We start from the raw sequence: 17207 nt of genomic DNA, 5'->3' as shown, positions 1-17207 counted from the left end.
ACACCACAATGATGCCTTTATTCTCCCAGAAAGCCTTTCTAGTGTTTTCTCTGGCACACACTGAGATCCAGACTTGAACGCCTTTATTTTCTAAATTGGCAATAACTTGCCCAAAGCATGTTAACTTCAGAGCCAGTTTTCAGAACATAATACACTTACTTCATTCTGAATTTAATGACATCATTTGGTCCCGTTTCGGGGTTTTCATTACTGGCAAATGCCTTGTGTTAAGAACCCCGCTGTTTGTTGGGGGAGACCACAGGCAATGGGCGGCTGGACCTAAAACTCACACAAACACACACACACACATTCGTAACTGCCTGGCCCACAGAGGGTTTGCTTGACTCTGATGATACCTCAAAGGCAGCATGGCGAGGCCTCTGACAGCTAATGAGGCCATAAAAAGGCTCTTTATGGCTGCAGTGTTTAGTCTTGACTGGGGAAATATTCGCCCTGAGCCTGCGCTGCACCACTAAAAGCAGACCAAATGAGACACAGAGTCCATGCTAGTTTACAAGGTCTTCAAATGATCACGAAAAGAGGAGGATGAAAACAGTCTGGCTTGGGAAGTGGTTGAACTTTGATCCTCAGTTGACTTCTTAGACCTTTAATCATAATCTCAATCTGTAAGCATGTTCTCAGCTGTAAAATACAGTTTGTGATGTATTTTGTGTTGGCCTGAAATGACCCTGACAGAAACCAGTTTCAAGCCTGTGACAGTGTACATGTATAAGTCATCATGTCTTCTCTACATATCTGTACTTAGCTCTGTTTCATTTCTCCTACAGTTTGACAAATACCCAACAAAAGTTGACCCCTTCTACAGACACAGTGTGAGTTTCCCTACTGCGTACTATCTGCCTGCAGAGCAGTTTGTTGCTTGTCCATTATACCATTCCAGCCCACGCATTAGTGTTAGTGTTATAGCTCTGTATGTGTGTGTGTGTTTGTGTGTTTGTGTAGTGGATTCCATGAAATAGCTCATCTGCTTCTTAATGGATACTGTAAGCATCCTAGCTGTACCATTTCACCCTTCAGCCTCAGCAAATGTTGTGATTAATGAAACAATGTTGGATCCTTAGACCTTAGAGCACAGGATTTATTGTGCGTGCATGTAACAATGAAATTACTGTGCATAGAAATTAATACAGAAAGAGACAGTGGCTGCATTACAGAGGACACTGTGTTCTTGCCAGAGGAATACTATATCTTTGTCTTGCTTACTACTCTTCATTTGTATTTGTCTCCTAACAGCAGTGGCTTGCTCATTATTACTCACTAAAGGGGACTTATTTTAAACATTGGTCCCCACTCGCCATGTTTGGTGAAGCTTCCACACACCTGCTGTGTGTGCCTGCATAAGAATGCTTTTTCCTCAAACTGTCTCTCAGAGCTGAAATGAAGATTTTAATATCAGAAAAATAATGTATTTGTATTCAGAACATCTCTGGTTCAAACAGATGCAGAGTGTTTTTTATGCACTTAATTTCTGATTCTCTGTATTTTCTCAGTCTTATTAGGGCAGCAGCAAATACCCTGAAGCCATTTCCTCTCTATAAACATGGTGACGTCTTACAACACGATGCACAGGGAAAAATAAGTTGCATTTAAAACCTTCCAGCATAGCCTCAAGAGCTTCTCATCCTGAAGAACTCATCCTGGCTTTAAATAATTTTGTTGCACCGTGCATGATTAAAGCAGTGCAAGCATGGAAGTTGAAAACGAAAAAAACATTTTTCTCTATTTCAACCAAGGCTAATATGACTGACAAGAACAATTATACTGAGTATCTGATTACATAGCTGTTTCTCTTCTGGATAATTTTATGGAAGCTTTGAGCGCTTGTTTGGTTTACATGCATTTTGCTTGTATTACAGCATACTAGTTTTCATATCAAAGGAGTGTTTTCCCTTATTTAAATCCAATGGGAATGAGCAGGGAATATTTTACAAACTCGCCGTTTGTGAAACATGTAGGCAATCATTGGTAACTTTCTAAACAGTCTTGGAAAATCATTATGACCTGTTTGTTCCATCTCCTCCTCATGAAGCTGTTGTCCTCCATCTCACTGACAGACTGAACCATCCTCAAACCTCCTCTCCTTCTTTTCTACCTCAGCTCTTCCACTCCTACCCACCAGCCATGTCTGGCCTTCCCCCCGTCATTCCTCCGACAGGGCCCTTCGGCTCACTGCAGGGCGCCTTTCAGCCCAAGGTAATGCGCACACCAACACCATCACACACCCACATTTGCACACCTACAGGTAGTCAAAAAGAAAACAGGAGTTATTTACAGAGAATCTTGTTTCGATCTGTGTCTGCTGCTCTCTAGACCTCTAATCCACTGGATGTGTCCACAAGACCTGGAGCCGTCCCACACACATTCTTACAGAAGGACCCCAGGGTAAGAGCACATACACACTGACACATAACACTCACAGTGTAGAGGTAACCTTTAGACTCTCTGTACATGTTGCATAAGCCTTCGAGTCATCAGATGAAGGTTTTCAACACCAAATTATGTCACAGTGAAGAATTCATATGCAGTTAGTTTGTAGGCAACAGAGATGGTCTGCTTATGTGTTCCTGCCCTCCTCTCAGCTGCTCTATGAGTCTGTTATTTGTATGCAGAGGGAACCCATGTGGTAATTACTCCTGAAATGCTTAATTTTAAAGGGAAATTTTAACATTTCTGTGTGGTTCATAATGAATGCTACAAACAGAGACTAATTAGAAGCAGCTTGATGAAAGCAAAATAACTCAATCTGTTTTTCTCTTTCTCCCTCCTTTAGTTAACAGATCCATTTCGGCCCATTCTCAGGGTGAGTGCTCTCTCCCTACAGTGTCTCAGTCTCCTGCACCCTCACACACAATAAAAGCCATGATGCCTTACAGGGTTTTTGCTAATGGAGTAAATAGTGTCTTTAATTAAATGAGTGCTGCACTTGGAGTCTGAGTGTAATAGTTTACACTGCAACACAGCTCATTTTGGAGATTAGTGAATCCTCTGCATGCAGTAATGAAATAGTTAGACTTTGTCTAATAGTCTCTACACTTCTAAACAAGACCAATCAAATCACAGCTATAATTACTGTACCTCTGACACATGCCATAACTCCATCAGAGACTAGATTAGTTTCAGATGAATTAGCTATAAATGCATGAGAATGGTACTCTGTGTTCATGTCATCTGACCATTCGAGATGATATGATGGCAAAGGTGGTTGTGTGAGGGTTAATAAGTAATGTGCATCAATAATATCGTAACATATCTATTAATTGTGGGTCTAAAATACCTTAAACAACAGTCTTAAATATACAAATTGAATTAACCATAGCTTTCAGAACATTTTCTAAATGAATGATTAACAGATGTAAATTGTAAACACACTTCACCACACAGTTACCTTTGAATGTGTAAAGTGGAAACTAATATCCTAACTTTGTATCTGAGTCACATGATAGTTAATTTGTGACAGAATATGTTTTGCTTTTTCTGTGTTTACAGAAACCAGGGAAGTGGTGCGCCATGCATGTCCATACTGCCTGGCAGATATACCACCACCAGCAAAAAGTGAAGGTGAGGACTCATCTGACTCCTCTCTCTCTGCATTGTAGCACATCTAGTATTGATACAGTGTAAAGTTAGCTATGTTCCAGTCTTCATTCTACATCCCAGTTGTACACAGAATATCTTCAAGGTATGCTGTTTTTACAGTTATTATACAAGAAATCAACACACTTGAATTGATAATTGATTTTTTAATTGTTTGGCTGTACAAAGACAGATCAGTGCATCTCTTCTTCTTAATCAGTACTTATATGGCCAGAAATAGATTGTAAAGACAGAAGCTGACCTTTGTTCTTGTTTGATAGTGATTTGAGATTTATGAAAGTAATTCTACTGTTGTACAAGTCATTTAACAAAATTAAGAAAAGTCTATTTAGAAAAGGACACTGTTTTGTAAATGAGTGTAACCTGGCTGTCAGAGGGACTCAGGTTTGATTCCTGTAACTGTCCCTGAGCCCAGTGCCTACAGTAGTTACTTACTGTAATGTACATAAAAGAAATATTTCTTTGCCCTACTATAAGCCTTTAAAATACACAGTGATACCTTTATGGCCATGTGTAAAGGGGTTTTACATGTGTTTCTCTCTGTCGCTCTGGCGTCTTCCAGCAGCAGATGCAGGTCGATCCTCACAAGCTAGACTTTGGCCTCAAGCCTGAGTTCTTGAGTCGACCTCCGGGCCCCGGCCTCTTTGGCGCCATCCATCACCCCAGTGACTTGGCACGGCCGGCCACACTCTTCTCCGCTGCAGGTGAGTGTGTCAGATCTCTGGCTAGAAAGACTGATTGATGGTTAACAACAGTAGTTTCTGACACACAGCAGCAGTCGATCAGTTCCTGCTGTTCAGACTGAGCTGTTGTCTGTTCACATTATTGTTTCTGACTTCAGCTGTGAACTATCCAGGACAGCACAACCAACAGAATTTATCCTCTACATGGAAATAATAATGACAATCCGAGTGGACGTCAGCATAGTGCATCTCCCTTTAGTCAGCCAGTAAATGAATACTTACTGCATGGAAAATTATGAACTCACTTTGACAAATCTCAATTTAAGGTTCTTCCTGGAGCTTTCAACCGCATGTTGTGGTTTTCCCCAAAGGAGGTTATATCTCTGTCTGTGAGATGTGACTGAAAGATACAGATACCAGTACTTGAGAGTTGAGCAAGCATCTTAATTTAGCATGTTAGCATGCTAACATTTGCTTACTGCTAAACTCAAACTATAGCTGAAGCTGATGAGAATTTCATACATTTTGCAAGTATTTGATCATAAACCAGAGTATTGGACAAATTAAAACTTTGACCTGATGATGGCGCTACAGGATGACTTGAATGTTTGAACCAAATTTTGTTTCAATCCATCAAGTAGATGTTGAAATAATTAAAAGATAACTGAACATTTTGACCTGCTGTTCGGGCTCCATTAAAAGTCAACGGATCACAAAAGTAGTTCAGATGTGTCAGTCTGGACCAGAGTAGATGTGGAACGACCAACCAGCGCTGTCATCCCAAGAGCCACACCACTGGCACAGCCAAAAACTGATAACAGTATATAACAATATATGAACAGATATTCTTTTTTTGTATGAACACACAATACAGACGATGACGACTTTGATCGGGGTATGAACTTCTTTTGTCAAACCATAGTTTCCACAGTCAAGAATAAACTTCCATGCCAAATCAACTCATTTGGTTACACAATAGTGAGTGGTTGATCGATGCCTTCCATCTCTCCCTCCTCAGGACCTACACACCCATCAGCAGGTCCCTTCAGCCATCCGCCCCACCATCCCGGAAACTTCCTCACCCCAGCATCTCACTTAGGTAAGAGGATTCTTCGGTTCAGTTCTTCTCAGTCTCATTCTGAAAAAGGAAAATACACTTGTCGATAGCATGCATGGTAACATGTTGTGTCTCCCACCAGAACCTTTCACTCGGCCTTCATCATTTGGAGGACTGGGATCTCTCAGTTCATCAGCCTTTGGAGGACTGGGAAATCCAGCACTAAGTGAGTTTCAGCTTCATGAATGATACAGCTGGTTATCAGACAATCACTTACTGTAAGAACATCAGCAGAATAGAATTAAAACACACACCACACACACACAGAGCACGATGTCGAGATACGCATTTAACTTGCGTCCTGCCGTGTTTTTCCACGTGTTGAATCCCTAACAGCGGCCAACTCAGTATTCGGCCATAAAGATGGCCCCAACGCACAGCAGCACTTCAACAACAGCAGTAACAGCAGCCACCAGGAGCCCTGGAACCGTCTGCACCGTACACCGCCCTCCTTCCCCACACCACCGCCCTGGCTGAAACCCGGAGACTCTGAAAGGAGCACCTCGGTCAGCTCGCATGACAGGGACAGAGACTCTGACAAGCGGGAGCCGTTGGTCAGTAAAGACGACAAGGACAGGTGGGTGCAGTCCAGCAGAGGGTAGCTGCCATGACTCCTGTTTGTTTCATTCCAAGAACAGAAAGATAAACGGGACTTCTTAGCTCTTTATTTTTGTCTGTTATGATGTAATGCAGTACTTATTTGTATTCTGCATGTTTTAGCTCAGCTTAGCTTAGCTTAGCTTAGCTATTCAATATTTTCCCACTTAATCTTTTGTACAAGTTAATGGTACTGACAGAGGGACTCTTTGTATTTCTAGGGACTCTGTAGAGAAGCGTCACCTGAGCCATCCATCACCAGTCCCTGTCAACCCCATTAGCCTCCTTGGCCACAGCCGGCCTCCTGAGCACCACAGGAACCACTTGCCCCCCACCTCTGGAGAACCTCAGAGGGACAAGGAGAACAAGGCAAAAGACAGGGAGAGGGACCACTCAGAGTCCTGGAAAGACAATGGAACGGATGACCACAAGCTCAAAGACAACCAGCACAGTGACAAGGACACACCTATCATCCACGACGGCCGAGTGTCAGACGACAAAGTGTCCAATAGGGGGACAGCGTCGCCCTACGTCCGGCAGACCAGCCTAGAACGTCCAAACAGCGGCTTGAGCAGGGAGGTCCTGGAGAAGAAGGTAGAGCTGCAGTACGAGCACCAGAAGAAGAACAGTGAAGTGAAAGTGAAGGAGGAGAGGAAGGAGGAACAGGATGGAGCTACAGAGAGGCCAAGTGAGCACCCTGCACAGGCACCCACCACGCCAAACCTCCACCCTCCCTCCTCGATGCCTGTGCCCATGGGCATGGCTGGTGTCCATCCGATCAACAGCATCAGCAGTCTGGAGAGAACTCGAGTGGTGGCGCCCTTCATGGGTATCAGCCCCATCCCGGGAGCTGACAGGTTCCCCTACCCTGCCTTCCACTGGGACCCAATGAGGGACCCCTACAGGGGCCTGGACATTCACAGACGGGACCCTTTGGCCAGGGACCTGCTGCTAAGGAATGACCCTCTGCACCGGCTGGCAGCGCCGCGCCTTTACGAGGCCGAGCGCTCCTACAGGGACCGTGAGCCTCATGACTTTAACCGCGACCATGCCCACCCTCTGGCCTTGGAGCAGAGGAGGGAACAGGAGCGCGCCCAGCTGGAGGAGCGTGACCGCCTCAACATGCTCAGAGAGGACTATGAGCATGGACGCCTCCACCCCACAATGCACCATCCTGCCCTTGACGGACATCTCCCCCACCCCGCCCAGGGCCTCATGGCCCCTGGACTCCCGGGCATGCACTTCTCCAGGGTAAGCCCCTCAGCTGCAGCAGCTGCGGCCACCGCCCATCAGAATGGTATCCTGAACAAAACACCACCCACCGCCTCTCTGAGTGCCCCTCCCCCACTCATCCCTACATTGGGTGCCCGGCCCGGCTCGCCCAGACGGACTACTCCCCTGGCCACAGATATCAGAGACAGGCCGGCTCACAAAGACATCGAGGCACGGTGAGCTGAGCTTCAGCAGACTCAGTGCCCCTTCAGCCCTGTGCCTCACTAACACTGAACTCACACCAAGCACTTAGCTTTGGGCAAAGCAAGACTGTAATATAGCTGTGAATAACTTATGTGGGCAGAGAAATGCTCACACAATGAATTGTTTTTGTATAAAACTACAAAGAGACAATAATCACAGAACAAAAAAATTTTTAAGATTTTTTTTCCAGTTTGCTCCAGCTTTTTGTGATCATTCTTTCTCTTGTACAGCAAAGTGATGTGGAGTAAGAATGAACCGTTTTGGAATGTACAGGTACTTTAGCACTGACAGCAAAGTGTGTAGATAATGTGTACAGTCGCTGTGCTCACTCTGTATGGATTAAAAATCATGGTACAAATATGCAAAAGGGTGTTTTGAAAGCTTTACTTTGAACAAATGTAAACAGAGGAGTATTATGGAGGTGATTCAGAATGTGCTTTTTGACATTTCCTTTCTGTTTCTTTTTTTTTTCCTTTGGTTGACGCAGTTGATTAGCATTGTACCAGAGACCCCATACTCAACTATGCAACAAACGTCTGGGCTCCCTTTCTGAAAGCTGGCCTTCTCGCCACTACTGACTGTGTACCAATACAGGACAAAAAGCTGTATTCTCTCCACAACTCAGACTTGACAAACACTGGGTCCCTGCAGCCAGAGACGAGCTTTAACTGATCCATGCAGGGTTTATAGGCAGCAATTTGGATTCAACAAAAAGGTATTGTTTTGAGTATTACTTTCTCAAACACGATCAATTGTGGTGACAATCCTAGAAACAGCTGATGGATGTATTGCATTTCAAAGGATTTTAATGTAAAAAGCCAGCAGCACAATGTTAAGATGCTTTTTTCCCTCCATTCTACGTTCACTCAGTTACTACCAGTCTCGTTCTGGGGAGAATGCAGCACATTTAACACCATGACAGCACATTAGCCCTGTTGAAGGAGTGTAAAGTACATGTTTTGGAAATAGGTTCTGTTGGTCAAACAGTGTATTAAAGTGCTTTCCTAAGTTGTTGTACCTACAAAATCAAAAGACAAAAAAGCAAGTCTAAACTATGGACAGTTTGTTTCTAATGAGCAGAGATCTATTTTAGTAGTCCACTGAAGGTTTAGTTGTGCGCTTCAAACTCTGTGATATCATGTTGTGCAGTGTTTTTTAATCCAACATAAAAATGTCCACCGGAGCCATAGTGGTTAGTTGATGCGTATTTCAAAAAGATTGTTAAATGAGAAACTTTTTTTGCCGTTTACCATGTACAGGGAAAAAAATTAAGTCTTTCTAGATCATGTACAAAAATGAGAAAAAATGAAGCGACTGAATCTTCAGCATGCTCCTCATTTAAACTTGTGTTATGTAAATTGTGCCATGTTATTAAAAAATGTGTACTAACCCCCGTCTTTGAGCTTTTATCCCTCCACCTGAACTGAGTAAACAGGCTATATTTCTCTCTGACACTCCACGTTTACACACTTAATGACTTTCAACATTAGACTGCCATGGATGATAAATTACCTTGGGTACCACCCACACCTGCTTAATAAGTATTTTAAAAGCTATTTATTGTGTAGTTATAAAGTGGCTATTAAGATTTTGCCACTTAATACAGTCACCTCAGTTCTCAGATCTCTGCTGACTTACATGAAAATTTCTTGGTAACATCATGCGTCACATCAGTTACTTGCACAAGTGAGGGCTTGTGCTCGATTCAGTAACAGTGCTTCAAAAATCAGTAGCCCTCACTGGTGAATCATAGCACGGTACTTGTGTATTCATCAGAGAATGCAAGGGTTATTGACATTCCCATTACACTGAATAACCACAGCATACACGCACCCTTCTCTGATTGATGTTTAGCACTGAAGCGCCCAGGTCATGCATCAATCAAATGTTGGCTCGATCTGTAACTGGTGGGAAATGTGGGTTGCCTGTGTTTCCTCCTGCCAAGTAAATGCCTCCTGCTCCTGGGACAAACACTAATTTTCCTTTCAAACCACAGACCTGTGCTCCAAATACAGTGTGTGGTAGTTCAGGCTTTGCACCAGGAGAGGGCGCCAAACTGCTAGAAACAAATACATGACACAAATGCCCCAATAACTACTGCAAGTCAAGTGAAGGTGATACCAAAACCATACCTTGCCCTAACTAACAATTGTTTTTATTAGAACTACAACAAGCCAAATAATCAATTAGTCAATCACTAAAAAAATATTCAGCAACAATTCTGATGATCAGTCCTTTAAAAACATATGCCAAAGATTTTCTGGTTCTAGCCTCTCAAATATGAATATTTTCTCTCCCTTACTCATTTTCAAGCAAAAATTCAAATTGTCCAGTTCAAATTTTTGTTTTATATTACTGTAAACAGAATCTTACTGGATTTTGGACTGCATGTTAGACAAAAGACACTTGGCACATCACAACAGCTCTGGGAACCTGTAATGGACATTTCTGTCACAATTTTCTGACAGTTTTATCATAATTTACAGACCAACACTTAGTCCAGTCCATTAATTGAGAAATTAATTAGTACATTAAATCAACAGGGAACAATAGTTGCAACGCTTGTCATTTTCATTAATGACTGATCTGCTGATATTTTATTCAATTAATCAGTAAGTCTATCAAAAAAATCAGGAATAGTGAAAATGCCAATCACTATTTCCCCAGGGTAAAGCTGACATATTCACTTTGCTTATATCCAACCAACAGTTTAAAAGTCAAACATCTTCAGTTTACTATCATAGAAAACAAAGAGGCAAATCTTAACATTTAAGAAGATGGAACCAGTTTGACATTTTTCCTTAACAAAATGACAAGACAATTAACTTACAGTTGATTTACTACATATTAGTAAAGTGTCATTTCAGCTCTAATCTCATGTGTCTGACCAGGGCAAAACTAACTCCTTCCAGACGGGTCAGCAGTTCAGAGAGCATCTTGAATACATGGAGGTGTGTCGTCTCCCTGACTCATGAAATCCACTCCCAAACCCTGCATCACACCTATTGTACCCTCTCTTCAGCCAGAGCCCATGACCGCTTCTATCAGCTATTTCTGGAATAGCCTATTCTAAGAACTGACCATCAAAATCCTAAACTCCATGAGTAAACTGCTTTTGGATGTTGCTACAAATCCCTCCTCCACTGTACAGAACTGGGCTTTTCAGCCTCCACTGCAGGTTTTATGTATCTAAGCTTCTTCCCTCGATTTTGCCTCGCCTGCCACATCCTGCTGGGGCACAGAGACGGTGTGGGGCAGGGGCAATGATTACATGGACAAACAAGGAAATGACTGAATGTGAGAAGCCTCACAAGAACAATACAGTCAGTATTGTTGGATGCACAACTGATTATATGTGGACATACAATTTACTTAATTTCTAAAAAAAAAAGTCTAAAAATATACTACAAACATTAAAAGATGATCAATTAATAAAAATCCTACAATTCTCATTAAATTTTGGTCAGAGTCCGTCAGAGTTGTTATAATTAACTGAGAGTGCAGCCAGATTTAGTTATCAATAATTAGATTATTAGATGAGATGAAGTCACTGCCTGAAAGGAACAGAGAAGCTATTAGTCTGCAAAGAGACACACTATCCACTGTGGTGATCGACAGGAGCTTCTGATTAATGAGGTCTGACAGTTGAGTGTCTGATGGGGCCTCAGTGAAAATGGGATTCTGTGAATGCCGCTTCTTCATCAAACAACACACTGACAACTGACAACAGAGAGGAATGATGAGATAAGACAAAACAAAACCAGTCAGCAACTCTGGTGTTTTACAGATCAGTAAGGATGATGAAGTCAGATGTTTTCTCTCATGTATTATTGAGGCTTTAAGTCATCAAATCCTGGCACTGACCCAATGAAAAACTCTGAATTAACTTGTGTAACTTAATTATATTCATTATTGATATTAACCTGTCAGTCACTTGCTCAATCAATCAATTACTCTCTCCTGGGACCCCAATGCTATTAGATGCAAATTACAAAATTTGGGCTGTGATTTCAAGTCACTGCTGTGTGCTCTCTCCTCTGACTGCTGGATTTATTTGTATGGTTCTCGACAGCTCTTTGTTTTGAAAGAAGCAATTTAGGTTGTTTTAAGTCTTCTCTATCACTGTATTATTCAGTCAGGATTACTACCTAACTTTGATTTTGAGCTATTTCTTGTTATGTAATAAAGGTTATTTCTGTCAAATTATTTGTTTTAGTCAACTAACAGTACAAAACCCAAAATGTATTTGCAATTATAGAAGAATTATAGAAGATAGACTACCGAAACCAGCAAATAGCCACAGCTGAAAAGCTGTAACCAATTCATTTTAGCAATTCATGTTTAGTATTTTTATTTTACTAAATTGCCTAAATCTTATCAAAATGGTTTCTGATTAATTTTCTGTCAATGTCAGCACTGCTCTTTTTTCAGCAGTTCATCAAGTTTAATTGCCTGTGTGTGTTTTGTGCTAAATAAGATGTGCCGTGCTAAAAAATAATCAAATTCACCATTTTTAATGAAAACACTTCCTAAATGGCTTGAGGGGGATCCCCTCAGTCAACAAGATGAAATTTTGTTCCTGCTAATAATTTCCCTATCATCCTGTACAACATGAACCAAAACCTGCAAACCTTCACTGTAAGACTCCTCATTTATCACCTTTTTTTAATTTGATACCTGCACAGTCACTATGATTCCCCTCTAGTCATGTAATTTAGCTTTTTGTACACATGGTGGCATCAGTGCACACTCCAACAGTGTAAGGTGAGGCAACAGATGCAACAAAGAGTCAGGACGGATGCTGTACAGCAGGAACTACACAGTCTCACTGCCATCTCATCTGACCTGAGAGAGTACAACCAGTTTGGCAGGTTGACTTCCTCTGACCAGCAGTGTGTGCTTGGTATTTACCTGGACTGAAAAGAATAGCGTCATCACACATGCTGTAAAACTGGAAGAACGGCATGGCGTGCTAGACGCTCCCTGGGTGTCTTGTTCTTGTGTTTGAACTCAGCTGAGAAGCAAATAAAGCCACGGTCCTCGCTTGTCAGCTGTCTGAACCATGAAGCCTGGAATTAATGCCAATACTGAGAGTCATCTGTCTCGTAACTGATGGCACACCTCTTTCTGCCTCTGAGCTCACATGATATCGGCAAACAAGAACATCTGACGCCTCAGTGCTATTGTAAACAAAACCTGTCTGTGGGAAATGACTAATCTCTGGGTTATACAAAACACAGAGGATCATATTTGATAAGAGAAGTAAAACCACCTGGGACAAACCTACAGATATTCACTATCCTAATCATATGTACAGTACATGCCTTCCATCACCTCAGTCTTATGTAGCACAGCACACTGGCTCTGGCTAATACACCTCCTTTCTCTCCTCCAAAAAACAGCTATTACACAGGAATGCTCAGTCTTTTCTCCCTGCTGACAACAGTTCTAATCACAACCAAACAAACGCGCTTGGGCGCTCCTAAAAATACTTTCCTGTTTATTAATGGGAAGGCATCCCATTCTCAGTGGTAACATTCCCCTGTTGTTTCCATTCTCCTGAGAAAAAGCCTATAAACCTATAAACACAGGTCTACCAGTGCGGCCGTTAATTCTGCTGTATTAAGCTGATCCTCAGGCCTCTCAAACACTGTTCATTCATTCATCATTAGTTGAATCATTTAACACATCCAAGTGGTAGATGGAAGCTGATGTTACATTTGTGGAAAGGATGAGATCAAAAGAGTAAAAGCCAGCCTCAAATATGAGATGCTGCATTAGTGCACAATGGATCCAGCCCTACAGCGAACCCAGGAAATTAGCATGATGCTTTAGACGTATGTATTCAATAATCTTTCACACTGACTGCTCATGCTGGTCAGAATAAGACGAGCTGGTCTGGCTGCTCTGTCGGAGCCACATATACACATGTGTCTGAGGAGAAGATGAGGCTTTAGATATCCTATTTGCTTTAACTGCAATGTAAATATATTCTGACTCCAGGTTCAAGCCAACTGTAGCTATACGCCCTTACAAAAATAGGCAATTGTTTTCTTGACTTTAATAGATTCTTTTGATCCTCCCACATCACTGTTCATGCTGTACATATGGTGTTTGATGTTTGAGGTAATTGAGAGGATGACTGAGGCCTTAGGCCCTCTGAATGATAACTTGCTGCGATGATGGAATCTGGAGAATCTGAAGATTTCACGACATTTGCTATAAGAGGCTGGAAATACATTACAGAAGCTGTGTGTAAACATGGTTTCAGCCGATGGGAGAAAAACACTTGAGCTCTGCCTTTCTGTAGGCAGAGTGAAAATAAGAATGTTCTCACACAGTCATGACCTTCAAAAACAAATATGTGGCTACACTGTAACAAAGCACAAGATAACCACAGTTTATCACAACTGATTCAGCCAATAGTCTTTCTACATCACACTTCACTCTGGAGTCCTTCAGGCATGTTGCATTTCACTAGTCCTACTTGTTATGTATTCTTTATTCTCAAACAAGATACTGAAGATTCATCAGGCTGACCCAGATATTATCTGACCATGAAAACAATACAGCTTAATCCTACAAGTCTTTATATTTCATTTCCACCAGGATGCTTTTGTATGACCTTCACACACCTGATGCAGCACTGCCTCGTTAGCTGTGAGACTTAGCTCCACCAGTGCAGACTGATGAACTTTAATTATTCCAGGAGCTGCTTTTCCTGCACCAGAACAAGTCAGCCAGCTCACATGGAATGCATTACTATGTGAATGCAGAGTATGTACAGGCTTGATATTTGGTGTCTGGGGCCTGACCTTCTCAGTTCAGTGTCCTCTTAGAATAAAGTGCATACATGAGAGAAAGCACAAACACTGAGGGAAATGTGCTCCAAATCCCGAAATGCAAAATACACAGGAAGTGTATGCTCTGGTATTTACACTCATATTTAACCTAACCTAACCACTTAGATTTAGAATGTGGTCAGGTTATTCAGCTATTGTATGTTTGGAAAGTTGCTCTGATGTTTTCAGAGATGTGAGTACCTGCCTGGTGGTTGAGTGCGCAGATCATCTCAGCAGTTCACAGCCTGGCTCCTAAGATGATCAGCTGATCGGTGTGCGTCATCTTTGGTAATTTACCATTGGCTCTGATGTCCATGTTGTAATCCTTTTTGGAGGATATAATTTGGTTTCAGACATAAAATAGAATATTCATTGGTGACAGTTTGTCTGAATGTAAAGCTGAAAGTCTAAACACAGAAATCAGTGTATGCCTTTAGATCACCTGTGGTAAAGGGCATGCCAGATGTAGGGTTACTCATATGTATGATGAATAATAAACAATAAGAAACATGTATGCTTTGCTTCCCTTAAACATATGACGAAATGTATTATTATGTTGCACAAGTAAATTCTACATGCCAACTGTGTAACTACATATTTCTATTAATGTCAGATTTGTTGCAATGGCTAGGCTAACATGTTAGCTGAGGCTAGCTCTGGCTGTCGCTTCAACAAAGATATATGAAATTATTTTTAGAATCATTGTCACAAGACTATTGCACATAATCTAACAACAGATTGTGAAAAAAGAATAGCTTCACATCCATTTGTTTAAGGCACATTTGCTTTAACACTTTACATTATCACAAGATTTATGGCAGTATGGCAACACTACAATCACACTTTTTCTCACCAATTTTGCATATTCATCAGGGGGCGGTGTTGGTTTGACAGTCTCACGTTGATACTGTACTTGAGCTACAGGAGTGGCATAGACTGTATGGTGGCATACCGGTGTATTAGCAGCATCTGTCAGTAGGAAATAATATATGTCAGTGGAAAACGAATGGCAAACTATAGGAAATGTGCATATGCCTCTCAAACAGAAGTGGTTTACCATCAACCACTTTTCCATCTTTGAGCTGCTAACAGAAGCTGGCACAAACCCAGACACTGAGTGGAAAATATCTCTGACGCACAGGTAACCGCTTCTATGGCAACAGAGTGAATGTGGCTGTCTACCTAATAGGAGCCATACTGGATTCAACCTTAAGCGAGTTTTACAGAAAAATTAAAAATTTCCGCACTGGATATATAACATGTCTCAAAATGAGGTGCAGCTCCTGATTAGCATTAGGTGCTAAAACATGTTAGCAGGCCTGCCCTGTGTCTTGGTCAACATCTCCAAAGGCCTTCTGCTGCCGTAGCCATATACAAACGACACACCAAACAGGTCTGTAACTCCAATAACCTGTTCTGAATTCTTTACAACAAAGTCGTGACAACACGCCTGTTTCCCACATAATCCAATTTCAGATCCTCAAACTAAACAATACGAGTGCAAATCTCTCCTGTACACCACTTTCTCATGTGCATAAAACACACACAAGTGAAATCTCCCCAAGCACATTATGTATATGTAGGCGCCGGCATTGTCTCAACATAACATGTCAGATTTTTGACCTTACTTTAGCTCATAGACCAAACCATATTTGTATCATTCGGAGGAAAAGTTAATTTGTTTTCGACTACTATATCAAGGAAATTAAGAAAGATAAAACTAACGACCTTTTATATGTTCCCATGTCGGTGGCCCTGCGTGTTGGCTACAAGCTAGGGCTAGCACAGGTGTAGCTTATAACTTAAATGACTGCTCAGTGGTATTGGTGTACCAATTATGCCACTGAGCTAACATGCATAATACTGCAGTCCTCGACGTAGCACGGTGAGATAGATGAGATGCATCCATTTAAAATGTTAGTTTCACCTGTTATACGAATACGAAGCGTGCTCACAAGTCATGTTATATCCATAAACATAATAACCTGTGGCAGAGACCCAATTTTACACTCAGTCAACATGCACCTGTCGACACGACAACAGTTACACAGTAAGAAAGCTACAAAACCGGTTTCAGGAAAAAGTTGTCAACATGAGAGTATCGAGGCTGCAGCGCAAACACCGACATTTTCCCCTACAACACTTTCACGTGGCATAAGCTAACTGTTAGCACGGGGAAATGCTAACAATATCTGACATGGACAATGGCAGCAATAAAGCCAGTCATTATAAAACAGTGTAACGCCGGGAATATGGAGTGAGCTGATAATTTAGGCCCATACATACCGCCCCGTTACATACTTAAAGCCTGTAGCTTCAAACGGTGCGTTGGGTACTATTGACTATACCAATGACAGAACTGTGTCATGTGACTGTAGAAGCACACTGGAGAGGTGTGCTTGAATTAAAAAAGTCCGTCTTGCTAGCCTGTCTGCTAAGAATTGCGTCGAGAGTGCAGCGCAGAATTGAAAAGTAGAAAGTACACCGCAAATTCCTGCGAAAGCAAACACCCAAATCCCTGTATGCTGTCAGACAGTCCACATTAAAAAGCTTTCTGACTGTAAATCTGTTGTTCCCTTAGCGATGTAGTATTGAATTCACTTTCCTTCTGCCCCAGTGATGAAACAGTTGAGAAGACGACATGGACGAAACTAGGATTTGGATTTTTAGAATGACCACTAACCACAGAAGTGTCCTGAACCTGGTGGATCTCAGACCCAGCTTCATCATTAAAGTAGCCTACTCTGTTTGGACAAAATAACAGGAACAGCTTACATAGTACAGTATCTATATACTATAAAGAAATTGTGAAGTTTATGATAATATTTGAGATATGATCATGGTCATTTTTAGGGCCATAGTTTTTGGTGTAGTTGC

The 17207-nt window shown here is 41.8% G+C and overlaps 1 protein-coding gene and 1 long non-coding RNA gene across 5 annotated transcripts in view; one reads left to right on the top strand and one right to left on the bottom strand.

Annotated features, from left to right (window-relative positions):
- The window catches only part of auts2a (activator of transcription and developmental regulator AUTS2 a), a 289146-nt gene extending 280268 nt beyond the window's left edge, over positions 1-8878 (top strand). The window contains exons 9-18 of one of the 2 annotated variants that reach the window (XM_018691398.2): positions 789-833; positions 2119-2214; positions 2332-2403; positions 2792-2821; positions 3508-3579; positions 4181-4319; positions 5317-5397; positions 5498-5581; positions 5752-5992; positions 6234-8878. In XM_018691398.2, the coding sequence (XP_018546914.1) occupies positions 789-833; positions 2119-2214; positions 2332-2403; positions 2792-2821; positions 3508-3579; positions 4181-4319; positions 5317-5397; positions 5498-5581; positions 5752-5992; positions 6234-7464 (2091 nt within the window). In that variant the 3' untranslated portion in view covers positions 7465-8878. Of the gene's footprint in view, positions 1-788; positions 834-2118; positions 2215-2331; positions 2404-2791; positions 2822-3507; positions 3580-4177; positions 4320-5316; positions 5398-5497; positions 5582-5751; positions 5993-6233 lie in introns of both variants that reach the window. The other variant, XM_018691393.2, reaches the window with a different exon arrangement.
- On the bottom strand, positions 5345-16740 carry LOC108893400 (uncharacterized). 3 transcript variants are annotated; one of them, XR_007815279.1, is made up of 4 exons: positions 16632-16740; positions 15184-15299; positions 14532-14655; positions 5345-5436 (listed from the first exon to the last, which is right to left on the bottom strand). It is a non-coding gene; the product is annotated as an uncharacterized LOC108893400 (long non-coding RNA). The 3 variants fall into 3 exon arrangements; XR_001962656.2 differs by having other exon boundaries at positions 16617-16701; XR_001962657.2 differs by lacking the exon at positions 16632-16740 and adding an exon at positions 16059-16549.
- Positions 16741-17207: the final 467 nt, after the last annotated feature.

The sequence above is a fragment of the Lates calcarifer genome, linkage group LG20 (genome assembly GCF_001640805.2).
Source record: "Lates calcarifer isolate ASB-BC8 linkage group LG20, TLL_Latcal_v3, whole genome shotgun sequence".
Taxonomy (NCBI): Eukaryota; Metazoa; Chordata; class Actinopteri; family Centropomidae; genus Lates; species Lates calcarifer.
The sequence above is the reverse complement of the archived record's forward strand: the minus strand, read 5'-3'. Positions and strand labels throughout refer to the sequence as shown.